This window comes from Mus caroli, unplaced genomic scaffold (assembly GCF_978045245.1).
Source record: "Mus caroli unplaced genomic scaffold, Mus_caroli_1 scaffold_2, whole genome shotgun sequence".
NCBI classification, from domain to species: domain Eukaryota; kingdom Metazoa; phylum Chordata; class Mammalia; order Rodentia; family Muridae; genus Mus; species Mus caroli.
The window spans coordinates 36,132,730-36,154,884 of record NW_028227257.1 but is presented as its reverse complement, the minus strand read 5'-3'; the positions used below and the strand labels follow the sequence as shown (position 1 = coordinate 36,154,884).

The 22,155-nt window shown below is 43.5% G+C and overlaps 1 protein-coding gene across 1 annotated transcript in view; it reads left to right on the top strand.

The window, feature by feature from the left end:
- Pcsk2 (proprotein convertase subtilisin/kexin type 2) overlaps positions 1-21,029 on the top strand; it is a 263,586-nt gene extending 242,557 nt beyond the window's left edge. The window contains exons 11-12 of the mRNA XM_021150157.3: positions 4,340-4,567; positions 18,136-21,029. Coding sequence (XP_021005816.1) covers positions 4,340-4,567; positions 18,136-18,622 — 715 coding nt within the window. The 3' untranslated portion in view covers positions 18,623-21,029. The remainder of the gene's footprint in view (positions 1-4,339; positions 4,568-18,135) is intronic.
- The last annotated feature ends 1,126 nt before the right edge of the window (positions 21,030-22,155 follow it).

The following is a 22,155-nucleotide window of genomic DNA, read 5'->3' as shown; positions in this document are numbered from 1 at the left end:
ATATGGGGGAGTTCAGAGAATGGATCACCCAGCAACTTGTGAGAAGTTGGATTCAGGCTTCTCAGGTAGGGGAGTTACGTTCCCATCCTTGTCAGAAGTTGCTAGGTAACCAGTTTCTAGCATCAGTATCCAGGCAGACTTGCTTGTCTCTCTCCGAATATTCACTACGCTCTCTGATCTGCAAAAGAAGCAAGAGTTGAGGAGGCACAGTGGTGCAGGCTGGAAGTCCCAGCTCTCAGGAGGCTGCAGCAGGGTAATATGGAATTTGAGGCCAGCTTGGGCTACATAGAGAGACTCTGACTCAAAAAAGAACAAAAATAAAAAACAAACAAACAGATAACCAAAAAAAAAAAAAAAACAACAACAACAAAAAAAAAAAAAAAACAGACAGACATTCATTGTTCCCTTTCTGTCTAAATGTTGATTTTTCCAGCAAATGTCAGGTGTAAGTTTTAGGACAGCATGAATGGAACACTTCAAAACTTGACTATGAAGAACTGATACCTCTGCCCTTCTAAGCCCGAAAGTGAAACCTTCCTCACGCCTGACAGGCATTACCAGAAGCTGAGATCAATCATCACAGGATCTCAGCAGATCCTGGGACCTAAGCTGGCTTTGCTCAGTCAGCTGTGAGCCCAAATAAGTATCTCCCTTCAGCCTTTCAACCTCACTAGACAAGGCTCAGCGCAGTTCCTTGGGATTTGGACAAGCAAAATGTCACTCCCCAGACCTTACACTTACAATGAACAACCTCAGTAAGTTGGAGGGAGGAGAGAGGAGCCCACTGGAATGCTAAACAGAGTCTTAGTCCTGTACCAATCAGTATTCTTTCTCCCCACATACTCAGTGCATGTGCTTTCCAAGAAACTCCACCCAGAGCCTCTATTTATTTCTCATTGGCTAGAAATATTCATGAGAGCACCTCATACTGCAAAAGAAGCTGATAAATACAGTGTCACTAAGCATGATGCTGCTCTGAATAAACCTGAGCTTCTCTTTTTTTTTTTTCTTTTCTCAATTTTTTTAAAATTTCAGGTTATAATTGCACCATCTCTCCCTTCCTGTTCCTCCTTCCAAATCCTCTCATGTACCCCTTCCAACTCTCCTCCAAATCTATGGCCGCTTTTTTCATTATTATTGCATATTAGATACATACACATACATACATACATACATACATACATACATACATACATACATACATGAAAGAAATAGATGATATATAATAGGCAGATTACAGATAGATAGATAGATAGATAGATAGATAGATAGATAGATAGATAGATAGATAGATAGATAAAATCATGCGCATATGTATTCCTAAATATAACCTCTCCATATAATGTTACTTGTGTGATTTCAGAGCTGACCATTTGGTACTGAACATCCAAATGGTGTTCTCTTCCCTGGCATCTCTCCTGTTCTCCGATTCCCTCAGTTGCCTATAATTCTCTGTATAGAATTGAGGCCTCGTGGGCTTTTCCTTGTCCTTGTTCAGCTCATGTTTGGTGTAGCTTCTGACATCACTAGGAAACACACTCTCAAAGTAAAAGTCCTGGTTTTCTGGCTTTTATGGTCTTTCCATCCCCTCTTCTGCAATGTCCCCTGAGCCTTAGGGGCAGGAATATTTTGTAGATGTATCCACTGGGACAGGGCTCCACAGTTCTACCTTTTGATTGGTTGTGGTTTTTCTGTAGTGGTCTCCATCTGTTGCAAAGATGAATAAAGAACAGGAAAAAGATAACTACTGAGATTGTCCAGTATCCATGTGGGCCAATATTCTGTCCTGATTTCTGTTATCTTATCTGCAAAATATTCAAAATCAGGCCATCCACTAGGTTAAAATGGCAACCTAAATATCATTGTCAATACTTCAACTGTTTTTTTTTTCTATCTTGCTTAAGTGAGCAATAAACCTTGAATGTCAACACTGCATGAGATAATTTACACGTATGACCTACATTACATACATGACCTACATTTATTCCTCAACAAACCTTCAAGAGTTAAATGAGTCTATACTGCTCTCATTTATCTCAGAAGTGAGAACTTCTCTGTTGTGTCTCATACATGTCCAATGAGGAAAACGTCAGCAGAGCAGGTGAGATGATCCCCAGACACTGGGAACACAACACCTTTGTATGGAAGACATGAAAACTCCTCCACCTGCTGGCCAGCCCTTGGGTCTCTCAGATTCTCATTTGTCAGCACTTCTAGCAATTGTAAACTCAGAATCCCACTCTAGAGCAGTTAGCCACAATCAGCTTCTGGATGGGCCAGATGTGCTCACAATCTTCCCCAAAGCATTGACCTGCCTTGAACCTTCCCCCTTGAAGGCACCAGTCGGTGTTTGGGGAGCATGTGGCTTACCAGAGCTCAGGTTTAGAGTTTCAGAACAATGCACTTTGAATGTGTTGAAATTTTGCCAGATAAATTATTGCTTGGCTCCTTAAAAGAATCATTGTCCTTTTGATTGGTTGGCTTCTGAAGACAACAGTAGTTCACAGGGTTGCCTTTCTCCCTCCATGACCCTCAGCAAAAAAATTAATTCTGCATTTCAACCCAACACACCGACCCCAAATGTTTCATGGAAATGCTATTATCATTTTAAATCCATGCACCGTCTTTCTCTTCTAATCTAGTTTATCAATTCATTAGTATTAAGACATTCTACTGATGTATCCCAAACAACTCTCAAATGTCAGTCATCCTCCCTCTACCCATCAAGTGCTAGGATTGCCTGGATCTCAATCTTGTCTATTAGAATGCTGTGGGAATGTTAGCAATCTCCAGCAACTACTTCTCACTCCCAGAGGTTATGGTTTAATTTGTCTGTGATGAGGACTTCAAATGCCCCTAGAGAGAGCCTACAGCCTAGGTAGATTACCTGTGCAATAAATTGATTTCCTAGTTCACAAATGAGTGCACCCTACATTTACATTCAGTCATGTCACCCCAAACTAACTTTTATCAATTCCCAAATATCATAAATTAGTTGTTTCTGCTTTTATGCCTTCAACAAATTTAACCATATAGTATATCCCCTATACTAGTTTATTTTCCCTTGCTATAATAAAATACCTGATGCTAGGTACTTAATAAAGAAAATGGTTTGTTACATCACAGATTTGGAACTGAAAGCCCAAGACCAAGTACTCCCTCAGTTTAGCCTCTGGTGGAGGCCACTCTGATAGGCAATGGTCATGGCAGAAGCACATGATCGGGAAAGGAATCACATGATTAAACGGGAAACCAGAGAATGGGAAAAAGCTGTGTCTGGTCCTTTGTAACTCCTCCTCTAGCCAGAGCACCATAAGAGTCCTATGAATGCTTCCAGAGGTCAATGCCCACAATGTCCCACTCCCCTCCACCCCACAACATCTCGTAAAGCTTCCACCCTCTTTAAGCAATGACCCACGACCAAGCTTCCAACACAAGCCCTTAGGGATACACTCAATCCTATATCAACCACAGCATTCTCTTCTCTCCCTGGCTTCAATATTATTTTGGTAGTATTTGTCCATAGAAGGCTAGGGAGGCAGCTCCATTGACAGAGTACATGTCAAGCATATGCAAGTTCCTGAGTTCAATTACCAGTACTACATAAACCAGATGTGGTAGCACACGCCTATAACCCCAGTACTCAGGAGGTAGCGGTAGGAGAATCTAGAGTTCAAGGTCATCTTCAGCTGTGTAGACAGTTTGAAGCCAGTCAGAGTTACATAAGACCCTGTCTCCAAAAGAAGACATTTCTACATATTATTAGAAATAATCATAATCCAGTCATTTTCATTTTGGTGTAGTCTTCCACATTCCACAAGTTGTACCTCAAAAATGTATTCTACTATGATGAGCATTTACAATAAGCACAATTTAGAGCTATAAATAGTGTATTGTACTTAGCTGCTGAATATTTGTACATTCTCCCAGACACATATCTAAGAATGGAATTAGCAAGCTATGTCATGCACATTGAGACCACCTTAGTAGATATAGCCTATTGTTTTTCAATGATTTATACACATATCAACAAAGTCTGAGTTCCAATTGCTCCACATCTTTGTCCATACTTGATATTTCCAATCTTTCTCATCTTAGCTGCTTCAATATATATATGCAAAATGCTCTTTGTTACTTTAAAAGTAACAACAGCAACAATATTTTAATTGATATATACAGTAATTCTAGATAATGCACAAACGCCTTCCTTGAGTTAAAAGTTCACAGATGTTCCAAAATCTCCTAAGGAGACATGTCTTGAGCGTTTCTTACATCAGTCATGTGTATCTCCCTCCCTCACTCTTGTCTTTGTTCTGCTCTCTCTGCCTCCCATAACCAGCCTGGATCTGACCTGGAGAGATATGCAACATCTGACTGTGCTCACCTCCAAGCGAAACCAGCTTCATGATGAGGTTCATCAGTGGCGACGGAATGGGGTTGGCCTGGAATTTAATCACCTCTTTGGCTACGGAGTCCTTGATGCAGGTGCCATGGTGAAAATGGCTAAAGACTGGAAAACTGTTCCGGAGAGATTCCATTGTGTGGGAGGCTCTGTACAGAACCCTGAGTAAGTAGGGGCAGAACTTCTTCTGCCACGTGTGGAAGGTACTCATTGACTATAATCCCAGTGACCCTCTCCACAACAGGAAACACCTGGATTTCATTTGAGACAATCGACTTCTGGGAAAAGCTATAGAGATGCACAGCTGTGCAGGAAGCATGACCCAGAACACAGATGTGCAACTCTGCACCGGTGCTGTAGCTGTTTCCATAGTTTATAATATTATTTTTAGGTGCACAGATCTAGCAAGCACACAGATCGGTAATAAAACATGTCCCAGAGGCACCCCAAAATCTCTTCCATCATTGTCTCTCCAAGAGCAATCACTATTCTGACTCCATAGAGTGTTTTGCTGTTCTACACTTACTATCAATGGAACCTAAATTGTGTTCTCTTTTATATCTAAATTCTTATGTAGAAAATTGTATTTGTGAGATTTGAGCATATTCAGTGTATGCTTGTAGTTTATGTTGACTGTCGAAGAGTGATCCAGTGTGGGCCTACCACACTACTGTTCACTCTATTCGTGGGACAAGGGAACAGCTTGATTTATTCCTCACGAGGTAGGCTGTGATTTAAAGGCATCTGAGTGAGTTCCCCACACAAAAACCATTGATTCACTCAAATATAGCTACACTCCATCCCACTTGCCCTGTGTGACAAGCGAATTAGTCAGTAAAGAGACCTCTTCACTGAATTTCTTTCTATCCTTATTGGTTCGTTAATAAGATGACGCTAATGATTTCTATATTCCATACCATGAAAATACATGAATATACCCTGAAGATCCCAAAATGCAAGTATTTATTTGTGGGGAACAGTATTAAGATAAGAAATCACAATGTAATATAGACTGACTTCAGCTCACAATCCTCCTGTCTCAGCTCCAGAGTGCTAGGATTGAAGGTATGCTCCATAGCAGAATCTTATTTGAGTTTTGGCAAATATATGCAACTGGGGAACTATCACCCATAGAAAGAGAGTAAATCCCACCCACCTGGAAATGTTCCTCGTGTTCCCTTCCAATCAGAACACACACCCTACCTACAGCCATCATTCATATTCCTCTCACTGTGGATTCATTATACCGGTGCTGGCGTTTAGGTAGAATCTCATCACATAGGTGCTTCTGTTTCCTATTTATTGTGCTCAACATTAAAGTTGTGAGATGCGCCCCCACTGTTGCATGTGGTAATCTCTCGTTCACTCTCATTGATGAGTTTGCCATTGTGAGGATTCACCCCTGTGGTGTATGCCACTTAAATCTGCCCGGCTGTGCTGTGCCTTTCAGGCACCTCCCACTCCTGCCTTTCCTGATGATCATCTGAACTTACAGAGACCTAATCAGACGAAGACAGTATCCACTCCTGTCTCCCTTTGGTCTTAGATGCTCTGTAGCTGAATACTCAGTTGTCTGGTCCTGAATTCAAATCTAGACTTTGCTGATTTAGACTCCTCCTCTGAGCTTTTGACCTTTATGACCCTCTACTTTTGCCAGTTTCAAGCCATTGTAACCTGACCCCTTTGGCAGTATGCAAACTACAAGCCTAGCCCAATATAATGTTTTTGACCTTATTATAGAAAACATAAAGAGAGACAAAGAAAGTCAATTTTATTGAAAACATTACAGCATTTTTAAAAGTTTGGTTTGTAATAAAGTAACCCATGCTCTTTTCTATGAACAAGTTAAACAAAAATTTGTAGTGTACATCTAGTTTATTGTGTGCATCTAACGTACACAATAAATTCAGAGCAGTGATGGGGGAAGAAAATGCCTCTGCAAAGCCAGGCAGGTACCACACACCTGTGATCTTACACTGGGGAGACTGAGGCAGGAGAATTACAAAGCCTAGGTCACACGGCGAGACCCTGTCTTTTCAAAAGGCTACTGCAAGGTATATGCAGTATAAGATGTGAAAGGCTGTGGCTCTCACAAGGTCTGCTGAGACCACTCTGTCTCAGGGGGCACATTCATGAACCAAACAGAAGCCAAGTTTCCTTCATGCTTCAGTGACAGTTAAGACGTAGAGGGGGTTTTCCCTCATGTGAATGAATACGCTTGCATTCGTTGGGCCCCAGAAGGACATCTTTTACTCCTTATGTAACAGTGAAACTAATGCCTCTTTCCTTACCAAGCTTTCTGAGAGGTGTTAGTGACACAGTATAAAGCTGGCATACAGCGAGTAGTACATAATGAACATGGCTTTGCCTCTTCCTTTCATCCATGATTTCAAACCCTCCTAGTTCACACTTTAGGAAAAAAGATGATAATCTCTTAAAAATCAGGAAGGAGTAACTGTCAGGTTCCTGTGTGGATTCCAATTTGCGCCTTATGTTTAAAGTTTTCTCGAGTGGAAAGACTTGGATGTTCATTCTCCAGTCAACTAGCACATTCTTAGGAGGGAAAACCCACCGGTGAGTAGGCATAGTTGAGCATCCTTCCACTGATGAGCACTCTCCCTAAATGAGAATCCCCCCAGGAATGAGCAGTCATTTATGAGCATCCTCCCTGGATGAGCATCTTCCCTGACTGAGCATCCTTCCATAAATGAGCATCCTCCCATAGGTGAATATCTTCCCATGGGGTAACATCCTCCCTTGGTGATCATCCTCACTATCTAAAAAAAAAAAAAAATACACTCTTCAGAGTCCCCACACTTCCCCCAAAGCTATTCCATGATCTCATAAAAACCATCACTTCAGTCAGCACTGAAAAGCAAAGCAAAAATTCAGACCAGGTCCCATGATAATATAAAAGCACAAGCCTCAAACAATGTTATAGATCCTGCATCAGTCATTAAAGACATTAAATGCATTAAAGACAGCCTCAGAGGCACCATATGCATCCGTGTTTATTAAGAAAAGAAAGATCAGAACTTCTCCTTGGATTGGTTTGACCTAGAGCAAGCCCAAGTTTGAACTCCCCATTTCTCTCCCTGTGTCTTTTATTCTATATGTCACTTACAGTTTGTGGATTGTTTGTGTCTGTGTTTGTGTCTGCACCTGTGTCTGCATCTGTGTCTCTGTCTGGCTGCCACTGTGTCTGTGTCTGGCTGTGGCTATGGTTGTAGTTGTGTCTGTGTCTGTATCTATGTCTCTGTGACTGTGGCTGTGACTGTCTGTATCTATATCTGTCTGTGACTGTGGCTGTGGCTGGCTCTGGCTGTATTAGCTGTGTCTACGCCTGTATCTGTGTTTCTGTCTGTGACTGTGGCTGTGACTGTAGCTGCGGCTATGGCTATGTCTGTGTCTGGCTGTAGCTGTAGCTGTGTCTGCGTCTGGCTGTGTCTGTGTCTATTTCTGTGTCTGGATCTATATCTGTGTCTATGTCTGTGTCTGTGGCTAGCGGTAGCTGGCTCTGGCTCTGGCTCTGGCTCTGGCTCTGGCTCTGCCTCTGCCTCTGCCTCTGCCTCTGCCTCTGCCTCTGCCTCTGCCTCTGCCTCTGCCTCTGCCTCTGCCTCTGCCTCTGCCTCTGCCTCTGCCTCTGCCTCTGCCTCTGCCTCTGCCTCTGCCTCTGCCTCTGCCTCTGCCTCTGCCTCTGCCTCTGGTTGTTCTTACTGCTGTGTGTGTACCTACGTTTGCCTGAGGTTTAATTGCCCCTAGCAAAAGACTTTGGCCTGCATTTATTAATCAGCATTACATGAAAGAATGAGGTATATTTTATAGAAATCTTTAACAGTTTTACAAGGTATTAAGTTTATTTGCTTCAACTGATCCCAAAGCATTCAATACTGCAAGTACGCCTCTATTAAATAATATCTTAAGCCACTTCCAACATACTGCAGATAGTTGTTGTATAAGGTTGTTTTTGGCCTGTTTGTTGCTTTCAATAAATAATTATCATAACACACATGCACTGCTATCTGATCCAGGACATGGAAAAGCACATAACTTAAGATTAGAGCTATACATTAGTGTTAAGCTGTAAAAGCAGATTACATGGAAAATTCAAGGCTAGTGAGATTGGTTGTTAATCCATTCTCTAAAAGACAAGTTAAACAAAGGCTAAGTGCACAGCAGAATATCAAGCTAAACTTAAGGAACCTCGGGTTGTAATCTTAACTTGGCCATAAGTTCCAGTAAAACTAAAGAGTTCCTGAAAGCTTTTGCATAGGAGGTGTGTTCTCTCACTGTTACTTTTTACAGATAAGGAAGCTGAGATGCAGAAAGCATAAGAAATGTACTCAAGGTCAAGGGACACCAAAACAAAGGAAAGGCCAAGACCTGGGCTCTTTTCACTATATGATTCTGGCCTTACTTCATTGACCAAGTGACCCCCTGTGCTCTCGTGTCCTATATCGGGCTATATGGCAGTCCTGCGAAAGCTATATGGCAAAAGCTGAAGTCACACTAATGATTACCTAGCTACTGAGTGGCCAAGATTGGATTTGAGTGAAAGCTATGTAGAACCTTATGTGTCTCAGTGAGTCTGCACTGAAGGGGGAGAAGCCTGGGGAAATTTTCTATTAAGAAGTTTCCTGAAGACTTTGAAAACCTACCTATAGAGGGGTCCCAAAAATCCATAACTGTCATTGCACTATGGAGTATCCAGTGTCCTTTGGGAGTAACAAACTCCCAAACAGAGAGCATTGCAACACACTGTCTGCCTGGGACACTTAGGGTTCTGCCCTATTGACCATGACTAATGGTTCCTGAAGTCAGTTATAGAAGCCTTGACCACTGCTGTCTCTTAGTAGAGTTTAGTAGAATTTCTTGAAAGTTTGGAGGCTGCAAAGCTTTATGGGTAGTGAAATGTTTTCTATCTACACCATCCAAAAGAGTAGCGATGTCTGTGGAGAACTAGAGATGCTAAACGTGCAACTGAGAGGCTGCAGCTCCCATTCAATCTGATTCCAAACTAATGTCAACACTAAGGTTCCTCTTCGGCAGGGGAATTGATGAACAGGGCAAACAGAATGGGAAATGACAATCTGATAACAACAGCTCCACGCAGAGTGTCAAGAATGTGAGGCTAGGAATGTGCCTGGCCTCATGTTACAGTCTTGGGCCTCCCTTGTGCTCCTGTTACTGGAAGAGCCACTGCTCATTTCTCACACACGGACAGCCATAGCAGCAGCAGCAGAGCTGACAGAGGTTTGACAGGCGAGCTTGGTGGATAACATAGGGCTGACCCCAGTGACCCGAAATCATTTCCAAGGAGTTCTGAAAGAGGGATGAATAGCCTCCAAACCACTGCTTTCTACGTCATTCGGGCTGCCCAGAAACAGCGGGCAAGGTGGAGAGGGCTCTCAGAACCAGTGATTGTCAGGTATATGAGTTTCCACAGCATTTATCTTTCCAGAGAAGGAGTCAATTTGAAAAGCAATTTTCTAAAGAACTTTATCAAGAGAGTCAGTGAAGGGTGCTCAAGAAGGATCAAAGGGAAGAGAAAACCGGCTGTGACCAGCTGTGCCAGCCATGTGCAAAGAACGGAATGAGGAATGAACTCTGCTGCCCCATTACCTGCACAGAGGGGAGCGCTGAGCGCAGGCCAGCCACTCACTCCTCCCCCTTGCCCCAACCCCAAGGGAACTGTTGCTACAGATCCTCTAGCTGGGTATGTGCTCCAACTGAGTTCCAGGGGGAATAAGGGGGGAAAAGAAATGTGTTAAAAGCGGATATGAACGTCAGAAGTGGTCTGGAGGAGAGCAAGAAGAATGTGCTATGTCCTGTAACAGCTGTGCGATCCTGCACAGTGGCTGCTGCACCACAGTGCCTTCCTGGGTGGGTCACTGGGCACCTGACCCTATCCTTTATACAGAAGAGGAACCCTAAATGGACACCCCACTAGGGGTTCCCACAAATGCAGCACTGTAGGCATTTTATACACTTGAGAAAGAGTGGCTGTTGTCTGTGACTAATGAAATAATCACAATACAGTTGATGATTCGTCACACAAGGGCGTTCCACTGAGTGCGCTGGGAAACACCTGCTTCTAGGCAGGAGTCCACTGACTGCTTGCTTAAAGCAAATACAGCAAGATAAAGATGGGAGCCAACTACCTTTGCGGGTGTATAGGACTTGAGCACTGGACTTTTGTGCATGTCCTCCTATGAGGTCAGCTTCCCTGAAGTGTCCTGCTGAGTGTTTGCATTGAAAGTGATCCAGAACACAGCCTAAGAATGAGCATTCTGTGACTGCTCGAAATATCTACTCCACAGCCACCTCCTATTTTAACTTCTAACATAACTCTTCCTAAGCACAGATCTTGATTTTTTTCATTTAGAATTAACATTTTTTCCTATTTTCTTTATATAAAAACAAGATGATGTCACTGTAGCAAAATCAAAACATAAATGAGAAGAAATAAATAAATAAGAAACCCCTGGAAATACATTTATCCTCCAGGGTGTGGGGGGACTTGGCTCCAGGACCTCAGATGCTTGGGACATCAATGGATACCGCTGTTGCTTGTGTAAAACCTCATCCGACATGCCTATGACCTGTGATATGCTCCCGCATGCTCCAGCTCACCTCTAGATATTAATGTAAAGGAATATGTGTTAATTTAGCTATTCCTTATGCTGTACTGTTTATACAACAAAGAAGAGGGGGAGTCTTACGTATGCTCAGTACCAATGTGATCTTCTTCCAGAGTTTTCCCATCTGCCATTGGTTGACACCATGAGTTAGCAAGCCATGGATTAGGAGCTATATCATCTTAGTTCTCCAGAGGCCATGGTACTTGCAAAACTCCTGCCTGTGAGGAGAGGGTGGTGTCCTTTCTTTTTTGTAGTACTGAAGCTGAACCCAGGGCAGCTATAAGCAGCCTGGGCAAGTGCTCTACCACTAAGCCACACTTCCAGCAAGGAGCTGTCAATCTGCCAAGCTTCTTTCTGGGATTCACATCAGTCTTTTCATTTCAAAGAACCTAACATTCCAATGCGGTCCAATTAAGCAGATCCTGTTTTGGGGACCCCAGCTCCTGTGCAGTGAACACAAGAGTTGGAGGAACAGAAATTCTCCCTCTCCGTAGCTCCAGACAAGCCACACTCCCCTGGCATGGCTTTCTGATCCCTGTATACATTCCAACCTCCACGGCTAGGAAATTTTGTAATTCCTAACAAAAATCTACATTTGTTCCCACCCCAATCTGATTTTTGGCTTTCCAAAATGTGTAATAACCTTTCAATGTTTTTATCCACTTCCCTCCATCTCTCCCTAAACCCACTCTCACAAGTATACAGTGCCCCAGCTCAAGGCCCTGGGCAGGAAGTAGCTGTCCTGTGTTTCCTCTGTCCTTGTCACCTTGCTGACACTTTTCCCTTTGTCTCTGTCTCTAATGTCATACCTAAGTAAGGTGGAGCAGGGTGTAGGAGAAACAGACAGCAGAATGGACAGCTAGCCTCTGCACACTAGATGTCAAGGCAGTGCCAGCGTAGTTTTCTCTACAAGGACTTCTCAAGGGCTTTTGCTTGTCTGATTTCAACTTTTGAGATAGTGACTAACTTGCCACTTGCTCCTGTTGACCTTGAACTCCTAGCAGTCCTTCTCCTCCTGCCTCTGAAGTCCTGACATTACAGGAACAAGAGGAACTAGAAAGATTGAAGTTACAAGACGGAATAGACCAGTATTCTCTGCAGCCAAGAATGACATGAGTCACTTCGATGCTGAGTGGAGACAGGTGGTGTTGCAGGGATGGGAAGTTGCCTGGAATGGAGCCTGAGAACCAATTTGAATATATATGCTTTACAGATGGGAGGCTTTTCAGAAAGCCCCTGTTAGGAGTGACCGGTTCGAAGCAAGCAGGAAGGACCTGAGAAGGATGCATATCCTGTGTGTGCTCCTGTGACCCGAGCCACCTGGATGCTGGACCATCAGTGGCACTCAACAGATGCCCCACTTTGACCTGAAGCACTTGTGCTTGTGTCTGATGTATGTTTTTTCCAGCCAAGCATCTTCAGCCCCTCGTGCTCACACAGCTGGAGAAGGGATGGGCTCTGGACTGGGCACTGGCACCATCTACTGAATCTCTTCAGCTAGGATGTGCCTGTATCTTAGGTTTGGCCCCATGCATATTTCTCTTCTTCTGTCAACCCTAGAGTGGTTCTCTCACTTGCAGGACTCATTAAGTCAGAGACTCGAGTGTGTGTTGTGCTTCGGATGTACACTGAGCTAAGATGTCCCCCCTGCCTCTGATTCTTAAACAATCAAAGAAATACAACCTGTGCTCTCAAAAGGAATTTTCTACCAAAGTTTTTACAAACTCATTTGAAAAGAGAATGTCCTTGAGTGACTCCGGTCCTAAGTACCCTGGATCTAATTGAAACAGAAAAAACAACTTCCCTGTGCCCAGAGGCCTGTCTCAGAGGTGGATTGAATCATTAAGATAATAGACTGTTTTATTAGTGGTGGTGTTTTGCTTTGTTTTGTGACAAGGCTTTTATATGTAGCCCAGCATCAACTTGAATTTGCTATGTAGCCCAGGCTAGCCTGAAACTCAAGTTCCTCCTGCTAGCTCCCGTCTGCTGGGATTACAGGTGTGCACCTCTCTGCCCAACCAACAATGAGTTGTGTTCAGCAGATAATGAGTAAGTTACACGGCACGGAAGGCAGTTATTACAGTAACCATCCTGTTGTCCGCTTGTGAGTTTCCTTTTTTTTTTAATTAGGTATTTTCCTCGTTTACATTTTCAATGCTATCCCAAAAGTCCCCCATACCCACCCCCCCAATCCCCTACCCACCCACTCCCCCTTCTTGGCCCTGGGGTTCCCCTGTACTGGGGCATATAAAGTTTGCAAGTCCAATGGGCCTCTCTTTGCAGTGATGGCCGACTAGGCCATCTTTTGATACATATGCAGCTAGAGACAAGAGCTCCGGGGTACTGGTTAGTTCATATTGTTGTTCTACCTATAGGGTTGCAGTTCCCTTTAGCTCCTTGGGTAATTTCTCTAGCTCCTCCATTGGGGGCCGTGTGATCCATCCAATAGCTGACTGTGATCATCCACTTCTGTGTTTGCTAGGCCCCGGCATAGTCTCACAAGAGACAGCTATATCTGGGTCCTTTCAGCAAAATCTTGCTAGTGTATGCAATGGTGTCAGCATTTGGAAGCTGATTATGGGATGGATCCCTGCATATGGCATTCACAAGATGGTCCATCCTTTCGTCACAGCTCCAAATTTTGTCTCTGTAACTCCTTCCATGGGTGCCTTGTTCCCATTTCTAAGAAGGTGCAAAGTGTCCACACTTTGGTCTTCGTTCTTCTTGAATTTCATGCGTTTAGCTAATTGTATCTTATATCTTGGGTATCCTAAGTTTCTGGGATAATATTCACTTATCAGTGAGTACATATTGTGAGAGTTCCTTTGTGATTGGGTTACCTCACTCAGGATGATGCCCTCCAGGTCCATCCATTTGCCTAGGAATTTCATAAATTCATTTTTTTAATAGCTGAGTAGTACTCCATCCAGTGGAAAAAAGACAGCATTTTCAACAAATGGTGCTGGCACAACTGGCGGTTATCATGTAGAAAAATGTGAATTGATCCATTTCTATCTCCTTGTACTAAGGTCAAATCTAAGTGGATTAAGGAACTCCACATAAAACCAGAGACACTGAAACTTATAGAGGAGAAAGTAGGGAAAAGCCTCAAAGATATGGGTACAGGGGAAAAATTCCTGAATAGAACAGCAATGGCTTGTGCTGTAAGATCGAGAATCGATAAATGGGACCTCATAGAATTGCAAAGCTTCTGCAAGGCAAAAGACACCGTCAATAAGACAAAAAGGCCACCAACAGATTGGGAAAAGATCTTTACCTATCCCAAATCAGATAGGGGACTAATATCCAATATATATAAAGAACTCAAGAAGGTGGACTCCAGAAAATCAAATAACCCCATTAAAAAATGGGGCTCAGAGCTGAACAAAGAATTCTCACCTGAGGAATACCAAATGACTGAGAAGCACCTGAAAAAATGTTCAACATCCTTAATCATCAGGGAAATGCAAATCAAAACAACCCTGAGATTCCACCTCACACCAGTCAGAATGGCTAAGATCAAAAATTCAGGTGACAGCAGATGCTGGCGAGGATGTGGAGAAAGAGGAACACTCCTCCATTGTTGGTGGGATTGCAAGCTTGTACAACCACTCTGGAAATCAGTCTGGCGGTTCCTCAGAAAATTGGACATAGTACTACCGGAGGATCCAGCAATACCTCTCCTGGGCATATATCCAGAAGATGTCCCAACCGGTAAAAATGACACATGCTCCACTATGTTCATAGCAGCCCTATTTATCATAGCCAGAAGCTGGAAAGAACCCAGATGTCCCTCAACAGAGGAATGGATACAGCTTGTAAGTTTCCTGAACTCACTTTTCAAGTGACTGAACTTTCCAAGTGAGCCAAGAGCGTAGGAATAGGATACTGTTCAGACTATGTCAGGCATCTTCCTGACTTCATTCTTTGCAAATCCCAGTCCCCTTGGATACCGTCTTCACAGAAACCCTGTGGCAAACTGTTCTCATACCTTTAGGTGCTAGCCATTCTAGAAACCTCCAAAGGGTGGCCAGAAATCCTGCATTGTTAATCTACCAGGAAGAAACTGGCACTCATAAACACAGAAGACCAGGACCCCTCCCACATATCATTGTTCTTATCAGATTCAGATTATCAGACAAAAACAGTTTCCACTTGTGCTTTCTATCTGGGATTAACTATCATATCAATGAATAAAAAGTTAATTAAATTAAAATTCTAAAGTAAACCTTCAGCTCCTCATTCGTGCTCGCTGCAGCTTAAGTGTTCCGTTGCCATAGGTGGGCAGTGCCTACTGTACAAGTGTGCCCAGGTACAGAACACTTCCACCGAAGTAGGAGGTTCTGTAGGCCAATGCCAATCCAGCCATTTACAAATATGCTCTGTATACATACATGTATAAAACTGACTTCCAAAGCTGGCTTCATGACTGCTCACCAACAAATTCTGAAGAGCCTAGGACTAAAATGCCACTTCCCCACTGTCCCCAGCTCTCTATAGCCAGTAGCTGCTTTGTGGGCCATCGAGCATTGGTGCCACTTCACTCCATGGAGATACCTATTTTCTGCATTACTTTTACAGCTACTGTGATAAAATTCCCTGCCCAAAGCAACTTATTTGGCTCATAGTTCAAGGTTATAGTCCATCTTGGCAGGGATGTTACAATAGCAGCAACTTGAGGCAACTGGTCAAATCCTATCTATGGTCAGAGAGCAGAGAATGGCAAATGCCAGTGTTGAGTTTATAATGATACAGTCCAGAGTCCCCATTCAGAAAATGGCCCCACCTATAGCAATTAACCCAACCAATATACTCCCTCACAGTCATGATCAGAGGCTAACCTGAGTCTAAATGATCCCTCACCGATGGGCCTAGAGGCTTGTTCCCTGGGAGATGCTAGATCCTGTCAAGCTGACAATGATGGTGTTAAACATCATAGTTTTCAAGTTGCTCTGGAGAGTATGCCTTAATCAAACATGGTGTTTGCTTCCGGAAACCCTCTCAGACTTGTGATCTTGGTTCCAAGGATAATACAGAATCAGGCATGGCACCAAGCTGGTTGTGTGTGATGAGAATCTTTTTGTAAATGCGTTCTACGAGATATATGTTTTAAGATAGCTATCATTTCATTAAAACAAATAAGTGTGTACTGTTAGGAGTTCTAAGTGTAAAGTCATATAGAATGAGGATACTTCATAGACAAGGAGTTAGGGAAGAGCCCTAACAGGTACCATGAGCCAGGGACTGTGCTTGGTGCTTTCACACAGTCATTAACCTCACAGGTCCACCTACAGCAGACACACTTCAAACACTTAAATAATTTTCCTGATCTTGCATGACCTGTAAGTGTAAATTCTAATCCCAGTATGTTTCCAGACTCTGCAGTTCTCCCATCATGCCGTGCTGTCCTCACATAGTCTCCCAGAAGGAGGTATGCTGTAAGCATAGATAGCCTAGAGAATGCCTGGGCTGGCCTCCCAGGTCCCCAGCTCTAGCCAAACACACCCCCAAAATCAACCGGTCTCTCATTTGAATGAATTAAACTACCTTCAGCATTATTAGTGGTAGAATGGTTGAGCATCCCCAAGCTAAGAATCAAACATGCTCCAAGATTCAAAATGATACTAAGTGGAAAATCTCACACTGGATTTCATGTGACAGATTCTGGTAAAAACATCGCTGTATAGATGAAAGTATTATTTATGATTATCTTCAGGATGGTATATCAGGATATGAAACATATACGAGTTCTCTGTTTCAACTTGCCTTCCATCTCCAAAATATGCATAAGCACGTATTCCAATGTTCCAAATCGAAAGCACTGCTAGTCCCAGGCATTTGCAATAAGGAGGACTCAGTCTGTGGGAACAATTAAATCAGCAATAGCTCCCATCCATGGGACTTAGCATTTTGAAAGAAAGGCACCGTGGAAACTTCTTTTTGCAGTGCGCAGCTAGCTGTCCATGCAGAGGACAAAGTACTGAGAATCAATGACTATTGAGCGATCAGTCCTAAATGAGACATTATACCAAGTCCCCGAGACTCAGAAAACATTGCGGAAGAAGGGACAGAGAGAATGTAAAAACCAGAAGATAAGGAAGAGTGGTGTGAAATGCTGTTTTCCAGCCTTGACGCGGTCATGGCTCATTAAATCACAGCAGCTGTGGTCACCTACACAGTCTACACAAGACAGAGCCCTTAATGACAAATAGAGGAGAGGGGCCCATGGGGCTCCACCACTAGCTGCGGAGTCCCCAGCAATTGATAGCTGGGGAGGGGGACTGTCATTTTTCTTCAGGGTGTGGCCACTGTTACCCATGCCTTGGTGGACAGCCTCAGACCCATGAATGTACGGGCAGCATTAGTTGGACTTAGTAAGTTGTTTTTCAAGAAGAAATACATGAAAACAAAAAGGGGGCCGTGTTGGGGGCACCAGGGGAGTGGGATGGGAAATCGGAGGGTGGGGTGGATATGATCAAGAGACACATAATTTATGACATTATCAAAGAATAAATTGAAAATGTTCTTTTTTATAAAAAGAAAAATACATCATTATGAGACCTTTTTCTCCATCTGAGTTGCTCTTAAAGTTAGCCCTAAGACCTGACCTTGCCAATCTGGGACAATGAGTCAGGCCACTGAGAACCGGGAGGGGGTGGGGGATGCCAGAGAACTCTTACGGACCACAATCTGTCAGTCACTGATGCAGGATTCTCCTGAGGAATTAAATCCCTGGCACCTGTAGCTGCCCTGCACCGACTGAGCAGATTCTCATGGTGTTGGCAGGGAAAGAAACTGGGAGAGAGCTGACCTAGTCAGGCTATGTGGGAACTGTGGGAGCTGTAGCTGCAGGTGACTCAGGGGGGCCTGGGGGATGTAGGAAGGACACCAACAGTGGCTACAACCGTCCCTTTACAAGGAATGTTCACTCTCAGAATCACACAGTTGATGTGAAAGCCAAAACCCAGATCAGTCTCAATAATTAATCCCAAAGTACTTTCTCTTCCTGCTACAAAATAGTGTCTTGAAACCTCTTCTCATGGCATGTATACCAAACACTCTTACCTAATCTCCTCCCCTCTCTGTCCTCAGAAAAATACCACCCACCGGCAAGCTGGTACTGACCCTCAAAACAAACGCATGTGAGGGGAAGGAAAACTTCGTCCGCTACCTGGAGCACGTCCAAGCTGTCATCACAGTCAACGCGACCAGGAGAGGAGACCTGAACATCAACATGACCTCCCCGATGGGCACCAAGTCCATTTTGCTGAGCCGGCGTCCCAGAGACGACGACTCCAAGGTGGGCTTTGACAAGTGGCCTTTCATGACCACCCACACCTGGGGGGAGGATGCCCGAGGGACCTGGACCCTGGAGCTGGGATTTGTGGGCAGTGCACCACAGAAGGGGTTGCTGAAGGAATGGACCCTGATGCTTCACGGCACACAGAGTGCCCCGTACATCGATCAGGTGGTGAGGGATTACCAGTCTAAGCTGGCCATGTCCAAGAAGCAAGAGCTGGAGGAAGAGCTGGATGAGGCTGTGGAGAGAAGTCTGCAAAGTATCCTGAGAAAGAACTAGGGCCACACTTCCGCCTTCACCTCCCCTTCCTCCCTGTCTCTGCCTCTCCTTGCTCCACAGTTCTGGCAGCCACCAGCCACCCAGCAATTCCTGTTCCCCCCGACACAAGCAATCCCAGCCTGGTCTGAAGCTTTGCTCGCTGTCAATGATTATTTTCACTACAATGGAAGCAACCGTTTTTATTCTGTAGCCCAAATATAGCGTTCCTACCAACATCTATGTCCTATGTGTGACTCGACCTTTATTTCTGTCATGTAAATGGGTGGTTGTACTGCACTTGAAACCAGGAAAGCTCTGCCCTCGCTTTTTTTTTTTCCCCTATCTGAGAAGAGAAGAGAATGCATCTAAAAAGCCACACATGGTGACTCAAGAATATTCGTGGTCTCAGCTAAGATGCTGATAGAGAGTGAACTCCACAGCTCTAGCATGGGGGGTTGGAGGGTGGCTTGGATTAAGCAAGGCTAGTCAGGGATGTAAACTGAGGTGTCTGATGAGAACGATGCTGTCCCCCAGGGAGCCCTGAAGCCCAAATACTGGATAGGCTGAGGAAGTTTAAAAGGCATGAGCTTTGAAAGTTTAATCCCAATACCCAAATCGTGTCCCCTCTGCTCTGCCAGGATGGCATAAAATGAAAACACATGGCTCTTCTGTCACCAGCTACTGCTCTTCATTGGGACTGAACCCACTGGAGCAGCAGTTTTCAGGTACTCTTTACGCGGCCATCCAAGAGAGAAACTACAAGGTCGATCTAGCTGCTGACTGGCTAAGAGCAGTTTACCAATTTTAGAAATAGGAGCATCCCCTTCCCTGAGTGGTTTTAAAGCTCCCTGTTATGACACAACCAAGAGGCAAGAGGTTTTTTGTTTTGGTTTGGTTTTGGTTTTGATTTGGTTTTGACAGCTTCACCCACACCAACCAGGGCTTTTGATTTCCCAAAACTATCACTGGAGTGCAATATCTCCCTCCCTCAAGTTGTAATTTCACTGGTGTTTTGGAGAAATGAGTCACTGTTTGAGAAGGGGCCATTGGATGAAGGGGGCACATCAGAAGGCATGAGTGGCCACACTTATGTGGACCTCTAGTTGCTACAAGCTTGTTGCATGGAGAGGGGCCCATGCCACCTCATTCCCCATAACTCGAAGCCAGAAGGGAAGCAAGAGACAACCTCTTTCAAGAAAACACATGTTGTCACCATAGCAACCATGAGAATATCTAGCAAGCACCCCAAAGGTGACAGCTGTCAACTTTAAAAGACATGCTTCATTCCCAGTTTCTATCTAAAGTAACCCACTGTCACTTGGAGTGCCCGCCCAAGGATTGGCTTCCCACTCAGATCTCAGTGTCCATTGGTCCTCCCCCAACCCTAGGCTCTCGCCCTCCCTTCCCTGAAGCATGTGCAGAGCCTGGAGTTCCTTTGCTGAAGCCAGCAACTCAGAAGCACTAAGGTTCCGTTCCTGGGGGGCGACTTTAGGAGAGAATTCTGGGAAGCTTCTTTCATTCCTTTTGTCCCCCATTTTAGCCTGGATTTTGTCTTCTCTGGCACCTTGTAACATTCCCTGTGTCATGCTTTTGAGTGTAATAATATTTATGATTTCTAAAAGGAATTTATTATTTGTTACAAAGGTCTTTTTAAACCACCTTAGATTTAAAGAAAAAAATGGCAATCATTGAGAATTCATTTCACATTAATGGTCTGGAAATAAAACCAAAGGACATTCTGTGTGCACGTATACATAAATGCACACAGAAATATATATATACATATGTAGACTATATACATGTGTATATGTGTGTATATATACCTGTATAAATGTACATACACACATATACCTAAATGTGGGTGTATTCTGTATGTATTGAAGACACAGACGCCATATACATCTCTAAAAGAGTATTCAGAAAATATCGAAATGATTCCGGCCGAGTAGAAGGCCGGTAGAGATTCAGGTGAAATGTCTGTCCATCTCTTCCCATTATGACACCTCTGTAATTTTGAAGCTCTCTGTATAAACATTAATTGTCTTATATGAGCAGCAGAAATATAAAATAGTTGTCCATATTTTCACATTTGTGGTATAATTTATGAAATTAGAGAGTAACTTATCTGCTTCTTAATAGAAATGGCAAGTTTTGATATGAGTATATAGTATATAAAGACAAATAGTGCTAAGTATAAATATTTGGTCTCTATTTCATCTTTGGCATCAGTATTAGCACCAACTGTCAAGCTAGTGATGTTTTTTATGATGCCCCTGAGTCTGATGCAAGAGACAGTCATTTATTTTAAAAACTGAAGAGCAAGTGAATAACAATCAGGTTAACATTGTTACTCCCTGTGACAAGAATTTTTAAGCAAATTTAAAAATATATGTTGTAAATTAGGAGGCTCAACAATAAAACATACCTTCCGGAAAAATATGTGGGATGTGCTGTATCTTATACAAAAAAAAAAAAAAAAAAAAAAAAAAAAAAAAACTTCCACCCAGTGCTGGAGCCAAAACAGATCTTAAAAGCCTGCTTTAGTAAATATGCATGACAGATGTGCAATTTGCAGATAAGTCACAAGTAAATTATGGCCAACAGCTGCATTTCTGAGACTTCAGTTATCAACCTTGGTAGTGGGCTGTAAATTCAGTGTAGGTAGTCAATACCGGAACTCTTAACAAGGGAGAATAAGTCAGTCATGTATATTAAGTATTGTACCTGCTCCCTGGGTGTGTGTGTGTGTGTGTGGGTGGGTGTGTGTGTGTGTGTGTGTGTGTGTGTGTGTGTGTGCAGGCATGCATTTGTCTTTCTTCCAACTGAGCATGCACACTGGCACATGATGTCAAGTTTATGTCTTGTTGTGGACCATGATCAAAAACTTTTTAGACCAGGTATGATGGCACCTGCCTTTAATCCCAATATTTGTGAGGAAGAGACAGGCAGATCTTGGTGAGATTGAGACCAGCCTGGTCTACATAGTGAGTTCAAAGACAGCCAGGGCTTATAGAGAGACCCTGTTTCAGGAAGAAAAAAAAAGAGATACTTTTAGAAACATGATTCTAGAACACACTAAGCTAGATTAATTTATACTATAATAACAGACTCAGGATCTCAGTGGCTTAATGCAAAGGTTTATTTGTCATTGCCACGAGTTCAAATGTGGGTTTGGGTAACTCTCCAAAGCTGCAGATCTCCAAGCACTGAACAGGGATCTCTTTCAGTTTCCTGCGTAGTGGTCTGAACATAGGGTTGCTGAAGTCACCACGCACCTTCCCACCCTCCCCTCTGTCAGGAGATGTGCAGACACTCCGCCCTCAGCACCAACCAGTTCTTGTCAATGAACCTACATGAACATCAGACAACTGAGAAATGTAAGGCATCCCATGGAATCTCAGTAGGCCTTAGATCCCCCCGCCTCTTGTGGTGCCTGGTATTCCTGGAAAACAAGTTTTTAATTCTGCTTGATACAGTGACCTCTCCTCATAGATGGTGCTATGCATTTATGGCAAACTAGTTGTACCTCACCCCGATGTGACCCTATGTTATTC